The sequence below is a fragment of the Festucalex cinctus genome, chromosome 5 (genome assembly GCF_051991245.1).
Source record: "Festucalex cinctus isolate MCC-2025b chromosome 5, RoL_Fcin_1.0, whole genome shotgun sequence".
Lineage (NCBI taxonomy): Eukaryota > Metazoa > Chordata > Actinopteri > Syngnathiformes > Syngnathidae > Festucalex > Festucalex cinctus.
Window position 1 is genome coordinate 23,138,175 of NC_135415.1, and position 26,277 is coordinate 23,164,451.

The following is a 26,277-nucleotide window of genomic DNA, read 5'->3' on the forward strand; positions in this document are numbered from 1 at the left end:
CAACCATAAAAAAAAAAAATAATAACTGAAATAAACTGAATTTATAACTAAATAAAAATCAAACATTTATTGGTCAAATAAAATACAAATAGCTAAAACATATCAAATTATCAAATAAATCTCATTAGATGAGCTAGTAGCATATTAAGTAGAAATCATCAAGAGCAATTCAACCAAAATTCATTACGTATTTGGTTTACAGATGACTGTCCCAGCTGATCCTAGAAAAGAGACGGGTTCACCCTGGACTGGTCAACAGCCACAATTCAAGAACTTATAAATGCACCAACACCCAAATGTCCATCTCCCACGGGGACCCTAATGCAGCAAACACACACACACTGCAAGAATGGACAACTACCTCTTTTCCTCATCGAACAGACGTGAAAATCTACTGCAGACTAATTCACCTTCATTCTCCTGATGATGAATTACGACGCGAGAGGTCTACTGCTGCTTCACTTGTGTGGCAGCTCTTGATAAATGTGGCCATTATCGCCCCAGCGCTTTTGGGTGTCCTGCCTCGAAAACCTCACATTCTCACGGTGGGACCCAGCCTAGCTTTTTCCCCTACCTGACATTCGCGGCTTCACCACCAAATGTTGCTGTGAAAATATCAATGAGGGGAAAAAAAGCTCCAAAAAACATCAATCGAAGTGGCTGAAGTACTACAGCTGCCATGTTTGCAACTATGATGAATATCAAGCCGAGGGCTGCGTTGTGTGAAAGTCACTTTTCCCGCTGTGGTGGTGTTTCATGCAAAATATTGCAGGGTCACTAGAGTGCATCGCTTGGAGGTGACTGTGTAGTTTGATAGGTAGATACTACACATGATGGATGTTTTTTTTTTTTTCGATATGCCGACCCTCTTATAAACTATCACATTTTCATGTCTGTATGTGTGCGTACGTGAGGCTCTGACAGCTAATCAATCTACCTCAGTGAACTTCACATATTTGGCACAACACGTGCATACCGTATACACACACACACACACTTCTAAAAACAGCTTAATAGTTGACAGTTTTTACCATGGATGCCATGGAAACAAGAACGTTCCTCCCCAGCGTGTTGAAGGGGTTCCCGGCGATCGCCATGGCAACAGATTGATTGATGGGCGGCACGCTGTCAAGGTCGTCCTCGGGTCCACCACTTTTGTTCTTTGCGCCGCGTGCGTCGGAAACTGTGGAGACAGACACACAGACTAAATTGTAAGGATCATAACATACATGTATACATACATACATCTTAAAATAGGAAGAACTCACCTCATATTTTTTGAACTATTTTATTATATAATTTCATTGGACAAAACTGAAGAAATGATACTTATGCTGTACCTATATTGTATACTAGGTAGTACAACTTATAAAAGAGTCTAACTTTCCTGTTACTTTTCAGTTCAGTAGTGTTATATGGCACCTCATGGCAAAGAACTGAAAACAACAACTGTTGCTCTGTATAAAGACAGTCTAGGCTATAAAACGATCACCTTCTTAAAATCACTGCCTACCGGTCTTTTTTTTTTTTTTTTTTTTGGCAAAATCTTTATTTTATTTTTTTGCCTATATCATCTCCTCATGATGCAAATGGTTCAATTTTTTTGTGTTTCCTGAAAAATCTGAAAAAATGAAAGGCGATTATTTTAAGAAGGTGTCTATATATATGACACAGCGTAGAATTTTAATTGTTGAAAAAATACATACCAGTGAAATCCAGGTAGTTGGTGGAGTCAATGATGATGCCCACCAAGGGCAAGTAGAGGGCGGCCATCTTTGCTCTGACCTCACTCTTGACGCAGCGATGGTCCAGATCGTGAGAGCACAGCAGGCTGAAGATGGCGTTGATAGCCTTCTTTTGGACCTTTCCCCTGAAGACGCATGCAGTAAAAAAGACAAAAACAAAAAACAGTCAAACAAGATCACATTTCAATAAGCATTTTGCATCTTTTTTCTGTACCCCTCTGACTCCATGTCGAGGGCTGCATTGAGTTCGGTGAGGAGCAACCCAGTGAGGTAGTGCTGCTGCTTGAATTCCTGAGAGAGCTCAAACAGGCCCAGAATCCTTTGCTGCTCTTGAAAACTACACGACCCAGAGCTCTGTATGGAGACACACAACACATTACATGTTTACACTCATGCCACACAAATGATTACGATATAGCTACAGTTATATTGAGTTAATTTTTATTTTTTTATTGTTTACCAAGTCACCCTGAGTAAACAAATGACCAGTGCTGTCCTCCACAGGACTGACTACAAGCTGAAGAAGGTTCAAAGAGCGGCCAGGGCCAGACCTGTGAGGAGATGGACGGGCACGGAGAGGCAGGAGCTGATGCTGGACTGCTGAAGAACAGGCTGAGGTTGAGGTAGTGCTCGTGACTGCACAGGATTCGCAGGAACTCCAGACGCATGCTGATCAGTGTTGGCATCGAAACACTTTTGGCGGACATCTGGAACAGAAAGAAGAGAAAATGGAACTGATGTGGATATTTTGCAGGATCATTGTGCGAAAGCGCTTCTCTGTACAACTGAAAGCACAATGTTATAGGAGACATCGTGGAAAATTTTCTTTTGAATTGCTTTTATACAGATTAGGTAGTTGTGTCTCTCCCATCAAATGTGCTGTTACACAACCTAGAAAATCTTTGTTCGGCACTTCTGCCCACTGTTACATAACTTCATTAAGCTGCTCGTACACCATAGCATATATAGCAAGCCCCAGACACCATGAAAATACATTTACCAGCTCAAAACACAATAAAATCTTTTGTTGTATTTGATCTGATGTATTAACATTGTGCAGGTATACCTAAAGTTGCGCCCACTGAGCTGTACCTGATTACAGTAGTTTTTCACCAGTAGGAATACGAAGCCTCGGTCCATGAGAGACAACAGGTCATAGAGGAAGAAGGCCAGGCTGATATTGACTTTCTCCGCTTGCTCCACCTCCTGAAACAGATGTCAACAAACTGCAATCGGCAAAGTGCCTCACTCATGCTAAGCTGAGAGGTATCCTTGCCCCTACCTTCTGCTGCTTGACCAGGATGGTCCCGATCTCAGCCGTGACAACCGAGACAATGGTGGTGATGTCATCTTTAAAGCGGTCGGAGAAGCGATTCCTCCGCGGCACGTTGTTCTGGTCCAGCTGAGACACGTGCTGGGCCATGCTTTTCACCTGTTTGGATAAAAGGTGGGGACAATAAGTGGCAATTGATCCCCATCAAGTGGCTTTTCACATGCATTGTAATTTGCAGATTGACCGAAGCATATTTAGAGTAGTCATACTTGGTTGTTGGACCATTTAACAACTCAAGCTCAGATTAGGGAATACTATATAGGCAAATTTTAACAGCAGACTACATGGGCTATTAATGGCTCCATTGGGATGGAAGCAAAAACACACTTTCAGTTTCGCTTTTTGCAATGCACAAAGTGCATTTAAGTAATGTCAACAAAACAGGACATCTCAAACACAAGTAAAACTACTGTATCAATGAATTAAGCATAATGACACGAGAATTCCACCAGATGGCGCCAAAATCTGTGAATGAGCAGTTTTTTCACGATTCCACGAATAACAAAAAAAACAAAAAAAAAACAGTGAATATGCAAATGTTGAACTACAACTAAACTTTACGATATAAATACAGAATACACGACTTTAACCTGTAGCGTTAAAAAAATAAAAATAAATCAAATGCATCATCAAGCATACACAAGCACAAACGTCATTCATATGAACACTTTCCGAGCCAGTTATTCATAAATGTCACCTTACACAACATAAATAAATACAACGACTAGAAAAGGCCATAAGTGATCAAAAAATGTGAAGCTGATCCTAATAAAACCAACAAATTCTGTTTTACTTGAAATGCACCAAGGTAAAGATATAAAAACACATACAATAAGACCTGAATTTGATTTATCCCCTAGTGAGGTCATTGCAGGACAAGTATGACTAAGTGAGATTAATGGAGAGGTTGAGAATAAATGTGAGTAATGATATGCCTCAGTAAAAACAAAAGGGGGGAGAGATAGGGTGAGAGAGAGGGAAAGAGAGATTCATGATCGACTGATGTGATGAATAACACATACAGATCTGTATATTTTTTCTTAATAATGTGCCATTCAAAAAAGCAGCATTGCTTAAATAAGACTGACCAGCAGCTCAAAGAAGAACCAGGCATATTTGTATGCGTTTTCCCTGCACACTCCTGTGCTGACCACCATTTGCAGGGCCAGCTCCTCGTGAAATTGCTGCAAGACACAAAAACATATACACTGTGCATATAAGATTTTTGCTACTTTGTGGAAGAGCTTTGCATGCAAGATGGGGGGACAATTGTGCCACGCTGACACCTTGTGGACATCAGATAATGTTCCTCAAAAGAGTATCATTAGTTCTCCTGATAAATGCAGTATGCCAAAAACACTGGCCATTGATTATTTATTTAACTAAACATGTATTTTATTCTCACATTGTGAAGCAATGAAAAAAGTACAACATACATTTAGCTTGAATGGCTAATTCTGGCTAATGTATTGCATATTTGATGTGATTCCATTGTGCAACCCTTTGACTGGTTACTATTCACATATCTTTTTTTTTAATCGTTTAAAATTTAGAACAGCTATTACGTCAAAGAAGAAAAAAGTTGCTTTATATAACCTAGGTGACACTCCCCACTGCATGTACCTTTCTGCTGGAGGGCCTGGTGCTTCCTGTTGTGTTCTGATGGCTGTTTATATCCAAAATGGTTGACATGCGACTGCCTGGAACGTTGTGGCCCTGCAGACAAATATGCACACGCGCGTTCCATCACAATGAGCATGATGGATGTCCTCATTAGAACCGCTGTCTGGCGGCCTATTACAATAGTTAATGTAGTGTAGGAGTAGGAATCAAATGACTTGTGTTGTGAAGAGGCATGCTGGGTGATCAGGTAGAAAAATTGGGAAGCTACCTGTGCAGTGCTTCTGACACATTTTTTTTGCATACCTCAGAGGTCACAACTGGAGTCACATGACTTGACTCTAGTCATATTTATGTAACCAATTTTGGGATTTGGAACATGGATAACTTAACATTGACTTGGTATACATGAGACCTATATGACTTAAATTTGGAAGTACAAGAATTAACAAGTATTGACAATTCATATTGGAAAATCTACATATTCAAGTATGATATTAGTTTTTTTGTGTATTTATTTATTTTTTTGTGGTACCTACCTGGCAAACCACCACACTATAATGTGTTAAAAAAAAAACATATGTGACTTGATTTTGCCTTACTTTTTACAGCTCAAACTTGACTCACTCCCACCTCTGGCATACCTTGGCAGCCAAGATGTGTTTGACCTCAGCATCCTCGGCAGACGAGTGCGGCGCAGGGATGTCAGGGTTGCTGCTGCTGCGGATTCTGGACTGCAATAGCATGTTGCCTACCGTGGCTGCGGAAGCTCGGCCCATTGTGCTGTAACGGCTCTCTGCGGACGGTATTACACCGCCTGTTCCTGTTTTCGGGCAAGCACAGGTAAGTATCACCTTGGTTTTGAGTGGACACTCAGGGAGGAAGACTAAATTTCCTTAGGTGTAAAAGTCAGTGTGAATGTTTTTTGACCCATATGTGCCTTGCAATTGGCTGGTGACTAGTCCAGGGTGTAAAGTCAGTTGGGGTAGGCTCTAGCTCACCTGTGAGCCGGATAAGTAGTATAGAAAATAAATGGATGGATACAGCATATCACCAAAAAGATACATTTGTCAAAGGCTCCATTTAAGTGGAAACCATTCATACCTGTGCTCAACTGAGGTTTTAATTTCACACAGAAATGTATCTTGGTGCGTATTCATCAGTGCGTACCATTTGGAATGTCTCGAGGTGGATCAGGTAGACGAAACACCCAGTACAGATAGGTCGCCAACAGGCTGTTCCGACCCTGCTGGTCCCTGGTCAGCTCCTGGCTGTTATGCAGACTGTTGACAATGGACACCACCGACTCAAAGGCGATCTGGGCCAGGTTGGCTGAAAAACAGTACATCATGACATACTCTATCTATTGGATGCATCAAAGTCAGCGATACCATCAACTTACCGGTCTGGCCAGCAATGAGCATGGGCTGCATGATGAGCATGAAGAGATTGTCCAACACCAGGTGCAGGAAAAGCACCAACGGCTCCAGGCTAGATGACGACAGGGAGATGATGCTGAGTTTCAACTCGTGCTCCAGCTTGTTCTCTGGAATCTTCTCCTCTCGGACGCGCAGTGGGAACGTGGCGCCACCCTCCAGTGCGTGACACAGAGTAAAGAAGCGCTCCAAGTGGTTGTCCTGGTGGGTAGTGGGTAAAGTGAAAGAGTGGGTAAATAGTAGCTATATAGTGGATTCTTGTTGCTTTTACATACTGTAGGTAACGTGTAGGTTGCATGGACCTATCATCAATCCTCCTACTTATTTTATACTTGCACTGCATTGTCTATATTTAAAATGGCATGTTTGCCATACATCAGGTTAGGAAGTGTGCCATCCCATGTTTTATTTCGAGGTAGTGCTTGGTGTAAAAGGTTTCACAATTGCTGCTCTAAACCATAATCTTTCACTGACCTGAGTGTGCACAGAGGACACAGCTTGAACCTCCAAATTGAACAATCCCTTGTGACTTTCCATCCACTTGACTGGGATTGCCTGAGAAGGAAGTTTCTGTACAACAAACAACATCAAAAGGCAGTAAACTCAACAATAAGGTGTGCTTATCCAAGAAGGAAAAGAGGGATACTGACCCCGGGTTTTCACTGGATGCGGTTGCGGTGCGGTTGCGGTGCGGTCCGGCGACGCAAGCAATTAGATTCCATTCATTCGAATGGTGCAGTTTACACCGCTTGCGGGTGCGTTGCGTGTCGACTGCGGAAGGCCTGCGGCGTGCCGCAAGCCTTCCGCAAGGATAGACTATTTTCTATTTTTGCCGGACGCCGCAGCGGTAGGCCTCCGGCAAATGGCAAGCTAGCACAAAACACATCGAGCGGGACAGGAAGACCGAGGCAGTTTCAAAATAAATTTCCGGTTAGCTTTCAGAATAAAACACTCGCCAGCTCCTATTTCGCAAGTTTTTCAGCAAAACGTGACGTGGGCGTCGCCGGGCCATGTGCTCATTCACGGTTTAGACACCAGCGAACATGGACGAGGAGAGGTTTATATTGGAGGTGGAAAACCACAAAATAATATATGACACGGCACATCCTTTTTATAAGGACTGTAATGTATTGTGAGTTTGATGTTCGCGATTGCTTGTTGTGCCCGTCTCGCTTGCCGTACTGAGCGGCAGCCGGACGCGTAAGACAGAAATAAAGAGTGGACCCGCACTGACCCGACTCTCGTTATTAATATACTTTACAAGGACAACCAAAAAAAGGATGCTGCATGGAATCTCATAGCAGAAGAAGAAGAAAATGTTAAATCAAAAGAAGTCCACCTCTCGTTGTGAAATGCCACATGATCGCGCGCGCGCGGTCCCGCGAGACACGTTGGGAAGTGGGCGGCGACGGAGCTGCCGGACCGCAGCTGTGCGGAGCCGGTGTGGATTGACAAAAAAATTGACCCGTCCGGAGCACGCAGTCAAGACGCACCGCACCGCAACCGCACCGCAACAGCATCCAGTGAAAACCCGGGGTGAGAGGTATCTTTAAACAGGTTTACCTCAGCAGTGTGCAGCGAGTAATTAGGAGGTAGTCGCTCCAAGACGATGGGCAAGCAGAACTGACCCGTATTCAGTCTGTCATTAATCCATATGGGCAGCCACTAGATGAGGACACGCGTAAGAAAACATTTGTTCGTCCGATTTACCAAAGCCCATTTTGTATGAGTGTGAGGCTTACAGAGTAGCCAATGAGCGTTTCGCAGCTGTTGCTCTGGTTTTGCTTCTGCTGGCAGCTGATGTGGTAAAAGGTGAAGAGCAAGTGATGTCGCTCCGTTAGACGGGCGGGTAGAGACATCTTCACCTCCTCATAGAAATCCGGCGATCTGACCAAAAAAGGAGAGACTTAGAGGGAGCAGGGATCCAGATTGCCCCTAAGTGGTGGCAGTTTTTCTTCTAAAATTTAAGATGGTGCAATTACGTTTTTCATTTACAGTGTTCCCTCGTTTTCCGCTGGGGTTAGGTTCCAAAAAATACCCGCAATAAATGAAATCCGCGAAGTAGTTAGCTTTATGTTTTACAATTCTTATAAATGTTTTAAGGCTCTAAAATCCCCTACCACACAATTTAGACACTTTTCTCATTGAGGCATTTACATGTTCTCACATTTCTCTCTTGTTCAAAACTTCATAAATTTTATAAAATGGGTATATTACTGCAAAAAATATACAAAATTGGACTTGAAAAAAAATCCGTTATAGCGAGGGAAGACTGTACTAGCGCCTATGTGACCTGTAAATTTGCAGATTCAAAAAAAATTAAATAAAATTACTATTCTTGAATTGTTGTTGTTGCTGACAAATGTTTGCCCCGCACTTGCACCCATTTATCAGAAATATAGTGAATATGAGTGAATATTTACTTTGCAAGTGTCTTCATGACAAAATATTGTATTTGAGTACAGTGATCCTGACAGAGAACACTTTAAAAAAAAACACTTTTCAACAGCCAAAGCCCTAAAAACATCCCTCCCAAATCCTTTAAACATGCTTATACTTATGAAAACACACTTTTTAACATATTTAAACACAAAAAATGACATGCATAAATATGTGTAATAAGAAAAAAGTAAAAAAAAACAAAAACACTGTTTCATATAGAGGTGTACTACTGTACTTGCTTGTTATGGTAGGTAACGGGGGTGTAAACTTCCCGGACAAATTCAGAGCCACTGGATTTGCCGAAAATAACCTGGGTGGGGAACAGGCACACACAATTCACAAAAGTAAGGTTTAAATTAGTGTACAGTATCTTTCCATTATTATTGATAACGATCGATCAGTGGCAGAGTTTAATATTGACAACAAAGTGTTTTGCTGAACAGATTTTAGGGCACATAACAGTATTATAAACTATTGGAGGATGCCCAGAGGGGCAGATTGTTCTACATTCCAACCATTAATTGCTACACTTTTTCCTGCTGAGTTTTTCCATAACTTTTAACAACCATATTTATATTTGTGTGTCTGGATAGTTCAAAATGTAGGATCTGTACTCACAGGGAGAGCACAGCTGGTGTCTTCTCCACTCATAAACTGGATTTTGATGGTGATGTTTCTCGCAGACGTTAGCCTGTTGACAAAGTTCAGCCTCTGGGGATAAATAAAGAGCAAGTTCCTGCAGAATGCAAAGAAAAAAAGTGATGTAATTTTGGTTTAAAACGCTAGAGGGCAATACTGACACGTGAGTAATTGCAATATAAGTGAAGCAACGGGAAACAGAAGTTCACTTGGCTGTAAACACAAAATATCTTGAAATCAGTAATAGGAGGACAACATTAAAGGCACTGACAGAAACATTATTGACGGTACCTGTGACCTGGGGTTGTGTCACACAAAGTGCACGTACTGAATATTAGCAAAGCTTTGTGACATTGGTTAGATGTTGGAGATACAGTGGGCCCCTGCATTTGCGCTTCAGAGCGTGTGGATTCACGTAGTTGAAGATTATTATTTTTTATTTTTTTTTGTGAACGTTCTTCTGAATTAGGAACATTTATTATTAATTATTTTTTTAACATCAAGTCTATTTAAATAATTTTGCTAAGGACATGTAGGTTTTCCTCTTATAAATTACATCCTTTTTTTTTAAACAATATTTGTGTTGACATTTTGTATTATTTCCAAAAGTGTAGACGGAATACACTTCACTTAATATTTTCATTTAACACTTCCCCATATCAATTGATTTATTTTTAAAGTTAAGACAATTAAGGCTATTTTTGAATCAAGTTGTGGTAATATTTTTTATTTAACAGCTATATCATGCACTTTTTTCATAATTTCAAAGAGATGACAGGTGTCTTCTGGAAAGGTCTCTGACATTCCTCACAAAGATAAAAACTTACACGTACTTTTTCTGCCTCTTGCAAATACAGAGTACGGCTTTTGTTACCATGACAACAGGGACAGAGCCGTTGACTACTTATAAATGAATGGCTTGAGTGAAAAGCCATCACCAACTAACTTGTAAATTTCATACTCGATGTGTGGTCAGGAGCCCAAACAAGTATACACAAATTAAAAAAAATAAATACATAAAGTCAACGTTCCATAATGTTCCCTTTAAAACAGAAACAGAATGCAGCACAACGCAACGAGAGGCGTCACCTCTTGACGAATGAATATGACGTAACTGTTCTTGTTGCCTGCGGCTTGTTGGAGGAATAAAAACAGTTTCTGTTTAGACAAGAAGGCCTGTTTGAACCTCAGGCTATTTTCTTTTTCTCCTAACAAAACCATATTTGTATTTCCGAGTTATACACAAAATGCTTTTAACAGTTACAAACATTACGGACAGCACACGCGATGGGAGTGTTTTGCAGGTGTCACAGCAGCTCACCTGTAAACATTATGAGGGACGTAAACCTCACTGGAGGGGAACTCCAGCACTTCTTTGACATGCCGAATGTTCTTCTCCGCCACAGGAATGAGGGGGATTAGTTCGGTGGACAGACAAGCCTGAGGTAAATCGTGCAGTGGAGACATGTCCAACTTTATGGAGCCTGAAGACAACAAGATGTGAATATGACCACCATTTTATATTAAAACTTTTTTTTTTCTTTTAATATGGCAATGGCGCACCTGATATCGTCTTGATTCGTCTCTGTGGAGTGGATGTTTTCTTAATCTCGTACAGGAATTTGAGCAAGTCCTCATCACTCAAACGATCCCCTTCCTTAAAGAGAAAGACCGAGAAAATAAAAAATGTAATGTGCTACAATATTTGACAATATGGCCTTATAATGCCAGCTTTATAATCACGTTGCAGTACACTAGAATTTTTATAATTTCCACAGCTATCATACTGTACTGTATTGTACTGCTATTACCAACTTTTCGTAGTCTGGCAAACATTCATTGGATATAGTTGCTGTATGTCTGCCAACTGGCGGTGAATAGTGATTTCAAAAGTTGTGCTCATAACTTTCCTGTGGGAAATATTGTTTCAATATTCGTATGATTTGGTCAGGCTTTTTGGAATATATGTTGCATTGGTCTATTATATATATTTACTACTAAATTGCTACTGATTTGATATTGGTCTAAGGGAAAAACTTACATTTTCTAATGGATAGATCAATATATTTTGTTATTTTATTTTTATAGTTTTAATATATCTATATTGTTTTTCAAAAAGTGGGAATTCTGAAAACACAATGGAACAAGGACATACAATTCTTTTTTTTTTACAGAAAAAGCTTTAAAGCATGATGCCTCCGTCCAAGGTCAAATAGCTTGAATTGTTTTAACAGTTGCTTGATGTGGATGCCAGGCATGGTTGTGTGTTAGTGGAATGCATTAGGAAGATTAACAATCTTTTCACAGGACATGATGCATCTCAGTATAAAAATAGAGTTGTTTCTTATATGTTGGAGCCGGACCTGTTTGAAGATGGTGCTGATGGTGATGGTGGCAGGCTTGAAGGCAGAGATGTTACACGGCTGCTCATCAAAAGTACTGAAACGTTCCGAGTTCCTCCTGGGCAGCTGCGCTTTACGATCTATGCTGCTGGATTTCCCTGAAGGAGACAAAAAAAAATACAGAGAACATCTAAGTCACATGACAAAACACAAATAAAGGAGGTTGAAAAAAAAGCGCACACCTTTTACACTCTCGGAGTCGGTGATATCGCGGTCTATGGCGGCAGTGCTGATGACTTCCATGATGTTGACGGTGGCCCAGGCTAACGGCATGCGGTAACGACCCAACCTGTGGCAGAAGGCCTCAGCCTGGCCTCGCAGTTTCTCCAACTTGTCCTTGTTCTGGAAGGCCACAGAAATAAATTCTTCATATGTGACAGTCCTAAAAGCCATATACTGTATGTATTATACTAGGCATGACCTTTTCTCTCTCTCTCTCTCTCTCTCTCTCTCTAAGGTTCATATATGTTGACGCAAGGATCACTTTGACAAAGCAATTATACTCTATATTGTCTGTACTGTATATATGGACTACATCCCGCCCACAGTCTCTGATCAGCCCTCAAGTACCCATGAAGTCAAAGTAAAACGTAAAATATGTGGTGTTTTTATTTTGAAAGTTGTGATTTCTGGGATATATTTTGTCCCAGTCATGCAGTTGAGCAAGGATTAGGCAGCCAAAATATTAGAACCTCTCAGTATGATGTAGAACACTTTGACCCCACTACAAATTATTCATCCATCCATTCATTTCTATTCAACTTATCCTCATTAGGGTTAGTTGGACCTTATCCCAACTGTACGCTTTGTACTGGTTGTAGGGCACATAAAGACAAACTCCTGACTGTGAAGCAGCTGACAACTACCCCACCCCCACAACCTGCCCAAGGTGTATGTAATGTTGTGGCCGGTGATAACATTTACTGTCAGTTTTAGGGTTAAGCATCCTTTCATATAACATATCTTAATCCATTATTATGCCCATCTCTAATAAGTATATAGCATTTAATGTAAATAATTTCAAGGACTTTCAAGGGTTTTCTGGTGGCCTACATTACCTTTGACGAATCACAATCCCTCAACGTCATATAGGGTTCTGCGCAGTCGCTGATCTCGCCTTGCTGAAGGACCTTTTCAATCTGGAACGCAAAGTACAAAGTACATTAAAGTTGGTTATGTTAGTGGGTACAGTACATTGAGAGAATTTTTATTTTTTATCGTAGATGGTACAGAACAACTGTTAATGGATTTCATGCTCACTTTGATGACCAGATAGATGTCAGGCGAAGGGTAGGTGACGGAGAAGATGGCCGAACGGGCCAGCGTTGAGGGATCGACATGAGGAGTGTGCGGCCGCAGGAAGCCTTTAAACTGCTCAGAGTTCAGGTCACAGTAGAAATTCTCAGATATCTGCAAGAAGAGGATGGACTTGTTTTAACACATCAAATGAGAGCACAGAGAGTGTTCTAAGAATTTCATAGAGCAATTGTTCTCATTGGTGTTGGCTGTTCGGTGCCTTGTAGCCTACAGTGTACCCCAGTGGACTTTGGAAATGGTACACTCTGGACTGGTCACCAGCCAATCGCAGTGCAGACAGAGGAAAAACAACCATTCACTTACATTCTCACCTATGGACAATTTACTGTAGTCAATGAACTAACATTAGGGCTGGATGATTATTTGCATAGATAAATATATGATTTTCTACAGTATTGTAGATGTTGAAGTTCAGTGGGGAAAAAAAAGTTTGGTTTGGTATCAGAAGAAATATTGAAAATCCCAGAAAGTGGGAACAATTATTTTACTACCAGCTTGGAGTTGAGAGGAGAATCGGTTAAAACCGTAAATCAGATTTTTGTGGAAAAATTAGAGATTTTATTTTAAGGCCATATTGCCCAGCCCTGGTTAACGCATATGCATGTTTTTCTGATGCAATATTTGTAATGGTTTTTGTAATGTTGGAGAAAATCTATGCAAACACAGGGAGAAAATGTAAACTGCACACAGGAAGGGCACAGCCAAGACTTAAAACCAGAATGAAAATGTCAAGTCAAAGCATACTGGAGCTCGGCAGAGGAAACAAAGCTGAAGCTTTGCGAGCGGAACGAGATAAAGACAGTTCTATGTTATGTTGTAATTTTGCCCTGATTTTGTGTCAATTTGTACTTCATGGTGCTAGATAACTACATACATTGTCTGATGATACCAATCTGCAAATAAATTGAAGCACCCATCTGAAAACATCTCGCCTGATTATTGAGCTGAGGGACAGCTACAGAAAGCGAGCCCATTATTGGACCATGTTGACATCGCAGAACACAAACATCACAAACATGCAATTCACACTTGTAATCTGTGTGCTGCTCATAAAAAATTAGAGGTGCCGGCAAAAATTGCCAAAGGATTAATGGCAGCTGGTTCTGTGACGACGGGTTCCAGTATAAACCGCTGCAGTATTATCATCTCGACCTCAGGCTATGAACAAAGCCACATGTGCCGGTCATGTGATCCTTGTGATGCTCGGCTTTTCCCCTCACTGGGCTTCTTTCCAAGAGGGCTGACCACACATAGCACCGCAGCAGACTTGGTGGTTGGCCCAAAAGAAAGAGCACCAGATGTCAAATCGCATCTATGAATCCTATGACACGCTTGGTTCTGTCACTCTCTGTGCAGATGAAAACCTCATGTTGATAACAAGAAACCAAATGCCAACAGGCACAAGGGGTGTGGTCACGGAGTTATCATCGGTCTTCTGCAAAGCGGAACAAAACGCATCAAACATGAGCCCTTTTGTTGTGACCTCATGGTTAATGACAAACATATTCACTTGAGAAAGTCTGCTTTTCAAAACCACAAAGGTCCAAGAAATATACACCATGGTCCATGGACCACAAGTGGCCTGCTGCTTTTTTTTAATCTCACCCATCAGATATTTTATTTTCAAGAGACCTGTAATATTTGCTGCATTAATTTGAACTTTGACCCCCCCACCCCCATCAAATTGATCAATTTTGTTGATCCATTTAGCTCATTAAACAATTGGCTAATTGAGTTTCATTAAATAAAATATAATTTCCTTCCTGACCTCATTCATTAATTTCTTCCCGAACTCTCTTCTCCTTTGTTGCTTTTTATTTTTGCATTCATATTTCCATCTTTAGTGACTTTTCTGCCTGCTTTTGTTCCTAACTTCCTTCATTCCTTTTTGATAACACCCCAGGGCAGCTATTTTCCAGTATCTTTTTTTCTTCCTGACATCCTTCCCTCATATCAGCTTATTATTCATGCATCCTTCTTTATGTCACGTAAACCAGATTTTTTTTGCCACCTAACTCCTTCCTTCTGCCTCAAACCTTTTTTTTGTTTTTCCTTCTTTTCAAACCTACCTTCCTTTCTATTACTTCCTTCATCTGCCCTTTCTTCCTTTACTAAAATCTGTTTTTTTGTTTCATTTCATTCTTTCTTTCCTCCTTTCCTCCCTTCCTTCAGACCTGTTTTCATTTTGCACCCCTTCTTACTTGATTATTAAATGAGTGCATATAATTAAATAATAACAAACAAACAGTAACATTAAAAAATATAATTAACCCATCAATCCATTTTCCATAAAGCTTGTCCTCATTATGGTCACTATATTCGAGCAGCCTTTTGGCTAGAGGCATGGTGCACAGTTCACACTAGGCTGGTCCCTACCTAGCCAATCACAGGAAGCATTCAGACAAATAACCATTCACACTCATATTCACACCTATGGACAATTTAGAGTCTTCAGTTACCTTAACCAAACATGCACGTGAAGAAGATGCAGAGACAATTGTTTCAACATTCAAGCAAATTAATGAATCATGCTCCTCCAACTTTTGCAATATTTGCGGCTCTCCTGTTACATTTTGTCCATAAGTAGGCCACCGTTAGGGTCAAGCTCTGTGCGTGCACCTAGCCCGAATAGACCAGAGAGCCATGATTAATAAGGAGAGAATTATGCGGAATTATGTGAACATCTGTTGCCAATTTCACAGATGCCAAGCAACAACAAAACCATTGCGAGCACAAAAAACAAACACGAGCGCAAAAACTCCCACGAGGCAAACAAGAGAGATGCGCAGAACTGACAAACAGCATAAAAGTAGTCGAAAATGTAATGTACAATAGAGTTATGTCGTAGTCTGGAGGGGGGAAACAAGAGCGGTGAGGCAACAGGAAAGGGGGAACACTAAATGGGTCAGGAGAAAATGTTTCTCAAAATTAAGTGTAACCATTTCTCTCTCGCACTTTTTTACAGCTCCTTAACAGTCACCGTAACATTGCATTACGCTCCACCACAGAACAGGTCATTGATGACCAGTTAAGAGAGTGTAACCTTGAGTAAGTGATAATGCGACACTAGCAACGGTAATAATTGTTTAGCTTCCCTTAGGAAAGCCACTTTTGTTGCAAAGACATTTTCATATGGTTAATGCACTAAATATACATGTAGCACACACACACAGAGGCATAAATAAAAAAAGCTTTCCACTTACTTCACTTAACTTACTGTACATTTAAAAAACACAAGGTGCAAAACACCTTACACAATGTTAGAAATGTTCAGTTTATAATACAGGTATTGAATGCTAGCGTTTGCTGCTGTAATAATTGAATTTCCCAGCGGTAGGATCTTTAAAAGCAAGTGTATTGACATAGACGGAAATTAGCTAAGGCAATGAATATCAAAACTGATCCATGGTGCCATTAGCATCAACGCAAGCAGGAATCCTGGTTGGTGATGCATGAACAGCACTAAACAGTAAAATTAGCTAGAAGGCTAATTACAACAGAGTAAAATGTATACAAGAGTAGGTAGGTATGCAACAATGCACCCGGTTCCGCCATTAATCATGACGCCATGTATGTTTGAGCTCCTCTTGTAAAAATGGTGTCGCTTCTTTGTAATTTGTTCCACACTTTTGATTGTGCAAGTGCTGCACACAATTCTGAACAACAATGCTTTGATGCAAACAACATCATTGTCTCATGGATGATCCACCAGCTTTAAATTTGAATGTGTGACAGGTGTACCTGTCTTACTCAGAACAGTGAGATAGCATTAGTGCTAATGCTAACACAACAGGAGGAGTTGGAACTCAGAACAGTACGATAGCATTAGTGCTAATGCGAACACACCGGGAAGAGTTGTTGCTGGTCCACTAAAATTCTAGATCACAGGTGCACAGCAAAGTTTGTACAAGTACTGCACCCAACTCTGCACAGTAATGTTAGCATTGGTGCTTTGCATGGTTAGTCCAACAAGACCTTGAAATGTGCGACAAAGTTTGGTGATGTTATTCTCCTCATTATAAGCAAGAGTAGCATAAAAATTATTTTATTTTTAGGTCATCGTCCAATTATTACATATCACTGCTTTAGTGCCCTCTACTACTCATCAGCCAAAATCAGAGTCAGCAGCATCAGTTCTACTTGATAAGGCAGTCACAAGAGGGCAAAGCCACTGGCATAAAACCCCATCACACTATCCCCACCAGCTCATAAGCACAAGCTAAATCCTTCCGGCCTCTTCACCCATAAAACCCTCCCGCTAAATCAATCCTCCAAAAACATGCAAACAGCCCTGGCTCAAAGTAGCCGGTTGGAAAAAAACTGCCTGGTATTAGTAGCGATAGAGGCAAAACATGCTGTAGATTACACTGATCCCTCACTGACTTGAGTGCCTAAAGATATGCAGTAAAGCAGGAGGCACATGGCACGCAATAATAAAAACAGAGGAAAAACTCATACATAACTCATATTAAAATGAATGTGAGCTCTATCTATGTAACTGGAATTTGGGACAATAATAATTATAATAATGGGCACTGTTAAGTCATATGACTAACACAAAATATGCCTCAAGCATATCAAGAATGATGTCAAGCGAGATCTCGTGAGTTTTAGTTCAATGAGGATCAAAAGGAATAGCTGCTAGTGTGTTTTACTTTTTCTTTGGCTTTTTGCATTTGTTGGGTTGTGACCTAAAGCGTTGCCTAGTAAAGGTCACGGTGACTGTTTAAGTCTGGAATAAATTAATTAATAGTAAACAACACAAACACACACACGCACACACACGCTTGACCAATAATTTAGTCTTCTTGTTTCAATTCACTTGTTCTTACCTTTTTCTTCTCTTTCAGGTCATACAAGGCCATGGTGGCAAATATGGGCTCAATGTCAATCTCGAACCTAAGAAGAAAAGAATCATTCAGAAATGATTCAAGCGCTGAAACGTGCTGACATGTAATTGAGGTTTCGCCTGGTCCTATTCTCGTCTCGTATTTCTATTCGACTTCTTCCTATTCTGTGTGACTGCTGTGAGTCTTTGTTGTATCTGGAAACACTTTGTGATGTGAAATGAGGGGATGAAGCCAGGAAATACATGCAACTCAAACATCTGTCACGTCAGTGGGTTATAAGGAGGACACGGTTGTGTTTGTGTGTTTGTGAATGCTATAAAAGAGTGGAGTGATGCTGTAAATTAGTGGGGAGAAAAAAAGCAAAAGCCGCCAAGTATTCGTTCCTGAAGCCACGAATGGACACAGCATACAAGAATGTGCGAGTTAAAAAAATAAATAAATAAAAAAAAGTTTGTTTTTTTTTCTTCTTCATTTTAACACAACCATCTGCTGCTGAAGTCATACTGAAATGTACGACATACTTGATGGCCTGGCACCGGATCAGGATGCGGTCTCCAGTGTGTTCTTTGGGGCAATCGGGGATGGGTCGGATCTCCACTGCGTCTTCCTGGAACACAAGAGAAGCATTAATTTTGGAAAGTATGCAAGAAAGAGCAGGAGGAGGAAGGATTCAGTTGCTAAATGTGTGTCTTTAGGTCAGCAAGATAATGTTATTTAGCAACAAGAGCTTATTTGTTTGACACTTTGGCACGTTCTACAACACATTTTATGGCTAGACTTCCCACCGATCTGATAGGCTGGATCAAACCAGCAGATATTTGCATTTCCTGTACATTTTGTGTTCGGCCGTAATGTCTTCAATTTGCTGATCGATCACTGACATTGTTGAAATTGAAATAATACATTACAGCTGCAGTGTTTCCCACAGTACCCATCGTTGAATCCTATCAAAATGTGTATCAAAACATTTATTGGAGAGATCCATTCCCCAAAAAAGTAATAGCTAGGCCTCACCTCGTCAGCGGGCGGGTACAGCGCAAAGACCTCAGGGTGTCTGTTTCCCTGCCGGGTCTCCTGATTGAAGCGGTCCAGTTCCTCTGGACTGTTGAAGGCCAGCAGTCCCCCCACCCGCTGATCCGGAGTCAAACAGCGCAAGTTGAAGTCGGAGGAGGTCAGCGTGCGGCCAGAGTCATCATTCAGCCCCGCTAGAGTCGGAGACTTGACCTGGGCAGATGGCAAAAACACAGGGTGGGAGGGTTAAAGGTTGAAAGAAAGAAAGAGGGTGGAGGGGAGCTGATGTGGATGAATGTGAGAATGGAGAGAATAAAAGAAAACAAAGGAGGAGTAAAATGTAGATGTGATGCTATACTGTATGAGCAGGATGTACTTCTAGTGCCTTGACTGGCAGCTTGAAAGGCTTGAAAGAGTGGACCACAGAACTCAGTCACTGTGGAAAGATTGTGGAGCCCTGACAATTTCGTAAGTGAACATTTAGCACATTTGTGTCTGCTATGAATGCATAAAACAACAATACATTACCTACACCTAAAGATGCCTTGTGTGCTATATAAAAAAAAAAGTTAGGTCTTTTTTTGTTTTTGTTTTTGTTTTTTTTGCTTGTTTTTATGGAACCAATCCTTTTCTATTTACTGACCAGAAAACATCAATTCACATTTTTGTTTGTGCAAGAAAGTAGTCATTGGTTTTAAGGGAGTAAACTGAAGTGAGACATCTCGACTAAGAGACAAAAGTCTTTCTATGTCGGGGAGGAGATAAGGTTTCCCTGGTTTGTGAGCAGAAATTATGGGTTCTTTCACGCATGTCCATTTTTTCGTTACGTGTTGTGGGATCATACTGTGCAGCAACTTAAATTAACATAGGCAATATATGGGTAATTCCACTGAATCTGTGCCATTTCCGTACCCTGGAAATAAACATACACACACCAAAACACAATTTGGTAAAGGTTCAAAGTTATAAATATTGAATGTCAATGGCTCCAAATGATATTGTAGTGAAGTTTGGAGTTGTTTGGAGTAAGATAAAGAATTAACTATGATTGTTGCTTTCGTAATAATGGCATTAATGCCCAATATGCCACTTGCATTTTCGTATCTTCTTTTGCAAAAATTGTGTAATGGTGGTGGTATTAAGGTGTGCATTTGGACATTTCTAAGTCCCTACCGAAGACTCAGGTGTGAAATGCGGCACTCGCCAAAACTAAGCACACATATACCGACTTCTTATTGCCCATCATGTCGGTTAAGATGTTAGTATAGGCAACCTCAAAGATTAAAACTACTTCTCATCTTAGGACTTTAATGCCTGGCAGAGGCATAAATTTTAGCTTTAATGAGACCTTTCCTCCTATTTTACAGGTCCAAACCATCACATTTTACTTGAGTTGTTGTCTTACAAACATGGCCTAAATTTAAACTAAAATGAACTGATCAATACAAGACTTTGCTATGTTTTGAGAAGCATAAAATCACACTTCAGATTCAAAAAGAATTCTCTAGTTGTTGTCAAGGACACAACAAAACAGCTGACAGGCATCAAGACAGCCCTGACAGTCTTGACAGTTTCTTGTCCACAGACAATACCACAAAGTAGTATGGTCTGCTCAAGTTAGTGAAAGGCTCTTGTCTTGATAATTATGCAACTTCTATCACATTGTATAAGGATTTCTTAAGATGTGCGCTGCGGCCGGTGAAGTGTAATTTAGTCATCAGATTGAAAAAGGAAATGAGGCCGCAATGTGATGCTTTGCAGTACAGTGAAACTGGAGCTGTTTGTCAATATTATTGATGTGTTCTGCAGTTGCGGCTGTAGCTTTGAAATAAAGACATCCCATTAGCTGTTAGCTAACAGGATATACAGTAATTGTAGCTTTGTGACATTTATGTTACACACATGGTAGGAGGCTAAGTAAATCCAAACCAGGTTTCTTGTCTGCTCTTGTGTTGGGCCCACACAATAGAAAATCTATATCATAAATTATGCCTATGCAGAAGTAATGTATGAATAATTAGAATTCTGGATAACACATCACACAGAGAAGCATTTCTAAAATTTTGGCTGCGACATATATGAAGCCTGCTCTTACCTAATTTGGCCAGGAACAAAAGGAAAAACAAAACCAAAAAAAACAAAAAAAAAAACAAAAACAAAAAATTGATCAAGTAACGGCGAGTAACTTGAAAACTCTTAAGTTGATGCACTCTTAAGCATGAGGATATCAGGCAAACTTTATACAGGAAAGCTGTCAGCTAACCACTAAACCATTGTGCTGTCTGCCATGATGGTCATTAGACTTATTTACAATTAACCAACTGGAGCATCCGCGGGCCGTGACATCATATTGAATTACTCAGCCTCCATACGCCTAACCAACCTCTTGTCTTTGAACCTCTCGCCATACTATCCCCTAAGCTGTCCTTGTCTCCTTCACTCCCATCACACGTCAGTCCCATACTTAGCTGTCAAGAATTGTCTGAGCATCGCACCATGATCCAGAGGCTGCGACAGCAAAAACGGACGTGCCGAAGGACAATCGCCCCGTTCTTCCCGTCACTGTCACACTCTATCTGGCATGCAGATCATGGGAAGCTGGCCGCTCCAATAAAGGCCTTTTTGGTTTGGGTGATTAAGCGGCGCTGGCATGGACGGAGTGACAGGGTGGGTGGGGGAGTTGGTTGCCGAGGATGGCGAGGACTCAGATTGGCTGGCGCTGCCACAGGCTTAGAGGCCGAGTGTTGGTCAGTTTGAGACAAAGGAGGATGGGAACTTGGCACCAAATTCCAGTTGTGGGCCAAGAAAAAGGGACTAGGAAGTAATTAAAAGAAGATAATTCACTAAAACATGTCGAGCCATGTATCCAGTATCCTGTTCTGAACTAGCTTAAGGAGGAGTGTGATACACACAACCTTGACAGATCACCTGCAAATTACTGGATAGAATGTGGCACTTGTGGAAGACAGAGTTGGAGGTGAATACACCTTTTTTTTCCTTTGCAAAAACAAAGGGTCCTTGTTTCGACCCCTGTGCAAGTCGAGAGCAAGTGTGGTCTAACTGTGCAGTGTGCACATGGTTGGAATGTTCTTTCTTTCTGTATTTTCGCACTTATAAACAAGCTTTTGCGCCATTGTGGCCATGAACCGAGCCGACGAGGTTCTCGGCTTCCCTTTAAATTCAGCATCAGTGTGCTGTCTACTAAAATAGAGGCGAGGACTGTAGTTTAAATTTGGAGAAAATAGCATTGCTCACTTGGGCTGGGAGTTTTTCTCGATTATTTCAAAGTTATTTGTCAGAATTTTATTTTATTTTTTTCGCTGCTTCCGAACTCGAAAGCACATCCTCACTTATGCACCATGCTTACAGAAACAAAATGGCTATGAACAGATAGAAACTAGTTAACAAAAGTACAGTCAGTCAGGGCTGCCAACTTAGTAATTCGGTCGCTAAATTTGACATTTCATCTAAGCGAAAGTGACTATTAAAAAAATAAATAAATAAATAAATCAACTTTAATTCCACCAAGAAACAGACAACATGAGCTAAGTCGTTTTCACATTGTTTTGTGGATGACAAGAAAGAATGACAATCACAGAAAATTGCAAAGTACCGAAAATACCTGCAGGATACTAATCTGCTGACAAAAAACAATGAGGTGGTACACGCCATTTACAAAGCTATGAAGTTTGATGAATCATTTTATGATGTTAAAATATATTATTATTTTATTAGGGATTTTATTATTTAGTCATATTATGACAACAGCACTTGGAAATATTTACTTCTGTTATTTCTATGGAACTTGCTGTATGTAAATGCTGGGGGGGGCATTTTTTTGGTATTAGGAGAAATTAATCAAATCCCAGAGGGGGGGTGGAGGTTGGGGGTAGGGGGGGAGAAAATAGCTAAATTTGTTTTGAATGTTTCATTTTTTTTTTTATTTTTTTTTTTTATAAAACGAACGGTATAACTGAATAAAAATCAGAAATTAAATTTGTTTGGGGGGAAAAAAGAAAAAAATAGGTTTTTTTCCAGGCCATATTGCTCCAGTAGAAAGACACTGCTGTGTTGTCCACTTTCAAACCCTACCCCCACCCCTCTGTGTTGTTGTCTCCCTCAAGCCTTGATCAGTATGGACTGCCATGCTGCTCTAACTAACTACAGCCCCACTTCCCACCAAACAAACTTGCACCAAAGGCTGCTTTTTGGAATTCATTGACTACGAAGGAGTTGTAGGGCCATATTGAAATTACAGAAACATATAGAATAACATCACAATTAGTCATGGAATTCTATGCCCCACCCAAAATGAAGACACAACTATGGGCAATAAGTTGTAATTTTCTGAGAATAAAGATGTAATTTTAGGAGACAAGATTGTGCACTTTTATGAGAATGAATTAAATAACAACAATGAAGTTGACCGGGCAAAAACATCCAGCTGCGTAAAGACAAGGAGTAGCACTATTTATCGCCTTGCCACCTACACACCCAATGATGGAAACACAAACAAGATCAGGGTTTGGCCATGGCGAGCTGAACTGGATGCTAACCTAGACTTTTTGTCTCATTGAAGTCCAGCGGGCGCATGGAGAATTTGAAGTGACTAACACAATATTAGTGTGACACAACAGCTGAGAGGCAAGTCAGAGGATTACACAATGACACAAGAAGGAAATGAATGAGTCAAGGCTGGAACTTCTTCTTGCCTGCATGACACAGATTATTATCTAAAGTTCAAGTCTTATTGCTCCTACAGATGAGTTTGAGATGTTTGGGTACATAATGTGAAAAATTTTTGATAGCTTAACAAATACCATAGAATAGGCATGCTGGAGTGCCTTTCAACCCATGAAGTCAAATATCGGAATTGGCCTTTTTGAAAAATAAGGCTAATAGATCGATTTAAATCTGCATCAACTTCAGGTAAATATTTATTTAAATGTTCAGTTAACTTTATTTTTATTTTTTTTAGTTAGAGGCTGCTGACCCTGAGGATTCTCTGCACCTTCTGTTTGTGTTTGAAATTAAAACTAAGACAAGTAAAACTTAACAATTCAGATATTTTGGATCGGAATTTTCGAAAAATGTATGAACTGTAGAAAATTGTTCAAAATAAATACCGGTACTCTGCTGAAATATTTTGACAAAGTTCAGTTGAGTATCGATATCGACATTGAAAAAAATTATATCGATCTATCTCAAAAATCAAACATGGCCCTTGAGCGCAAATGGATGTTAAGCTTGACTTTACTGCGAGAATTCTATCTTACTGGTGTGTCGTCTTTGAGTGGCTGGACATCAGACTCAAAGGTCTGCTTCTGAAGGAGCTTGTGCAGGCCGGATCGCTCAGTATATGCACTCCAGCCATCCCCTTGGCACCTTTGTGGACACACAGAAACACACAAAAGCTAGACAGGCAAGCTAGAAACAACACGCATGGTTATCACTGATACACCTCTGCACTTGTAATCAGTGTAGATAAAACACACATCAAAGTCTTGTACACTAACATAGCGGCTGTGTTAATGCATCAGATTGGAGGTGTGTATTATTTATCGGCCTCTCTGATGTGTCCTGGTTCCGTTTCACAAACATGTGCCACCTCCCAAGCAACTCAAGTGTCTGCAGTCACTTTTTCTATGCTGAGGACAACGCACAAAAGCTTGCACATCCTGCTTAATCTTAAGATTTTTGTTTTACAATTCAGCCCTCCACCCAATGTCATCATTTTAAAAGTCAAGGTATTTGTGAAACTAAAGGGAATGGGACTAGCTGAAAGGCCTGACCTTCTAGACACCACAAGCCACGGTTGGGTGTAACTCTTGACGCAATCTCTCACATGGGGATCCAACTCCACTCTGCAAAATTGAAACAAGATGGAATGATAACACACTAGCAGGAAGAAAAGCTCAATCAAATAATCAAAGGTGGAAAGTAACAAAATTACAGTGGAGAGAGAAATTCTATACATCCTTGTTCAATGCCAGATTTTTTTTCATTAAAAAAAGACAAAACAAATGAAACCAAGACACATAATTAAAACTTTTCCACGATTAATGTGACTTACAACTTGCACAACTCAACTGAAAAAATGAAACCCTTTTTTGAGAAGCGAATTCAAAATGTGAAAAATAATCAAAGAGTGCAAATTCTTTTATAACCATGGGTGTAGCAATTACAAAGTACAAATAATCCCCTAAGGTGTGACAATATAAATGCCAAAACAGTGTTTATAGCACAATCCAATACTGATTTAATAAATAAATCAAATCAATTGTGGAAAAAAAAACAATCTAAATTAAAAATGCAATAAAATCCTTACAAATTCAATACACTATGGAGGGGGGAAAAAAGAATAAAAGAATATAAACAAAAAACAAAAACATGCAATCAATAATGAGTACAAAAAAAAAAATCCAAATCCATCACTGAGTCGAGAAAATTAAAGGTACTCACAATTTGTGATTTAGATGCCATTCTAGTTTGATATGTTATATTATTGAAGCATATTTCTATGAATGAATGAATGAATGAATGAGTGAATGAACTTGAGAATTTTAGTTCCTCTGCTATAACGTCTGCGAGGCGGCAACCCACCCGTCGTCAGGGACGGGATGTCGGACGGTGCGACACTCCTTCTCCACCAGGTCCACCTTCAGGTCGTCGTCAGGGAAGTCGCCGAGCTCCTGCATCAGGGCGGAGTCGCCGCTTCGGAGCTGCGACATCAGGAACTCCTCCAGGTCCAAAGGATCCACCGCGTCATACGACTGCGGCTAAGGAAAAATGGAAAAAAAAAATGTTTAGGACAAACAGAGCTAAATCAATACACTTAATTTTTCTTCTTAATCATTTAGGACAACTGTTTGCTTCCAGGCAGCACTGAGATTTAGTGGTTAGCACATCTGCCTCACATTTCTGATACTCGGGTTTGAATCCCGGCTCCGGTCATCCAGTGTGGGGTTTGAAAACATAAATGTTGTGATTTGAACCTGGACCTCTGAACTGAGTAGCATAAACACTAGTCCACTGCGATGCCCTGTTCACCATACCAACACACCATCATCAGTTTACCAGTTTAACCACGAGGATACTCATCATATTAACAATCAGCCAAGCGATGAATTTAATTAGAACAGCATTTCACTATTCTAACAAGCAATTTTCTGCTAGCTCTTACCTGTCCAAAAAAAACAACAACAAAAACTGGAACAAAGTGGCCTGCATTAGACAGATGGTTCTATTTTTAGCTCAAACCTCGACTAGGCAACAGTACAACTCACAGTCACTCTTGCTGTATGTTCTGCAGTATTTAATCGGGAGAGAGGGAGGGCTTGGAACATAGCGTCCAAAATCCTCCATAAACGCAACGAGCCTAACTCCAGGTGGCACTTAAAAGAACAGCACAGAAGCGGGAGGCAATACATAAAGAGCAGGTGCTTTGTAACAAAACAAAAAAAAAACGGTTGCAAAAATGAG

At 40.4% G+C, this 26,277-nt stretch overlaps 1 protein-coding gene across 1 annotated transcript in view; it reads right to left on the reverse strand.

Annotated features, from left to right (window-relative positions):
• The window catches only part of dock8 (dedicator of cytokinesis 8), a 66,469-nt gene that overhangs the window by 25,159 nt on the left and 15,033 nt on the right, over positions 1-26,277 (reverse strand). The window contains exons 3-30 of the mRNA XM_077520522.1: positions 25,399-25,574; positions 24,588-24,659; positions 24,072-24,180; positions 18,799-19,008; positions 18,306-18,391; positions 17,767-17,833; positions 12,878-13,027; positions 12,676-12,756; positions 11,800-11,959; positions 11,579-11,715; positions 10,779-10,872; positions 10,537-10,699; positions 9,195-9,312; positions 8,816-8,886; positions 7,877-8,021; positions 7,698-7,799; positions 6,609-6,704; positions 6,101-6,335; positions 5,869-6,030; positions 5,343-5,521; positions 4,702-4,794; positions 4,167-4,262; positions 3,028-3,177; positions 2,838-2,951; positions 2,297-2,452; positions 1,960-2,099; positions 1,707-1,870; positions 1,032-1,183 (exon numbers count right to left, since the gene is read on the reverse strand). Coding sequence (XP_077376648.1) covers positions 1,032-1,183; positions 1,707-1,870; positions 1,960-2,099; positions 2,297-2,452; positions 2,838-2,951; positions 3,028-3,177; positions 4,167-4,262; positions 4,702-4,794; positions 5,343-5,521; positions 5,869-6,030; positions 6,101-6,335; positions 6,609-6,704; positions 7,698-7,799; positions 7,877-8,021; positions 8,816-8,886; positions 9,195-9,312; positions 10,537-10,699; positions 10,779-10,872; positions 11,579-11,715; positions 11,800-11,959; positions 12,676-12,756; positions 12,878-13,027; positions 17,767-17,833; positions 18,306-18,391; positions 18,799-19,008; positions 24,072-24,180; positions 24,588-24,659; positions 25,399-25,574 — 3,678 coding nt within the window. The remainder of the gene's footprint in view (positions 1-1,031; positions 1,184-1,706; positions 1,871-1,959; positions 2,100-2,296; positions 2,453-2,837; positions 2,952-3,027; positions 3,178-4,166; positions 4,263-4,701; positions 4,795-5,342; positions 5,522-5,868; positions 6,031-6,100; positions 6,336-6,608; positions 6,705-7,697; positions 7,800-7,876; positions 8,022-8,815; positions 8,887-9,194; positions 9,313-10,536; positions 10,700-10,778; positions 10,873-11,578; positions 11,716-11,799; positions 11,960-12,675; positions 12,757-12,877; positions 13,028-17,766; positions 17,834-18,305; positions 18,392-18,798; positions 19,009-24,071; positions 24,181-24,587; positions 24,660-25,398; positions 25,575-26,277) is intronic.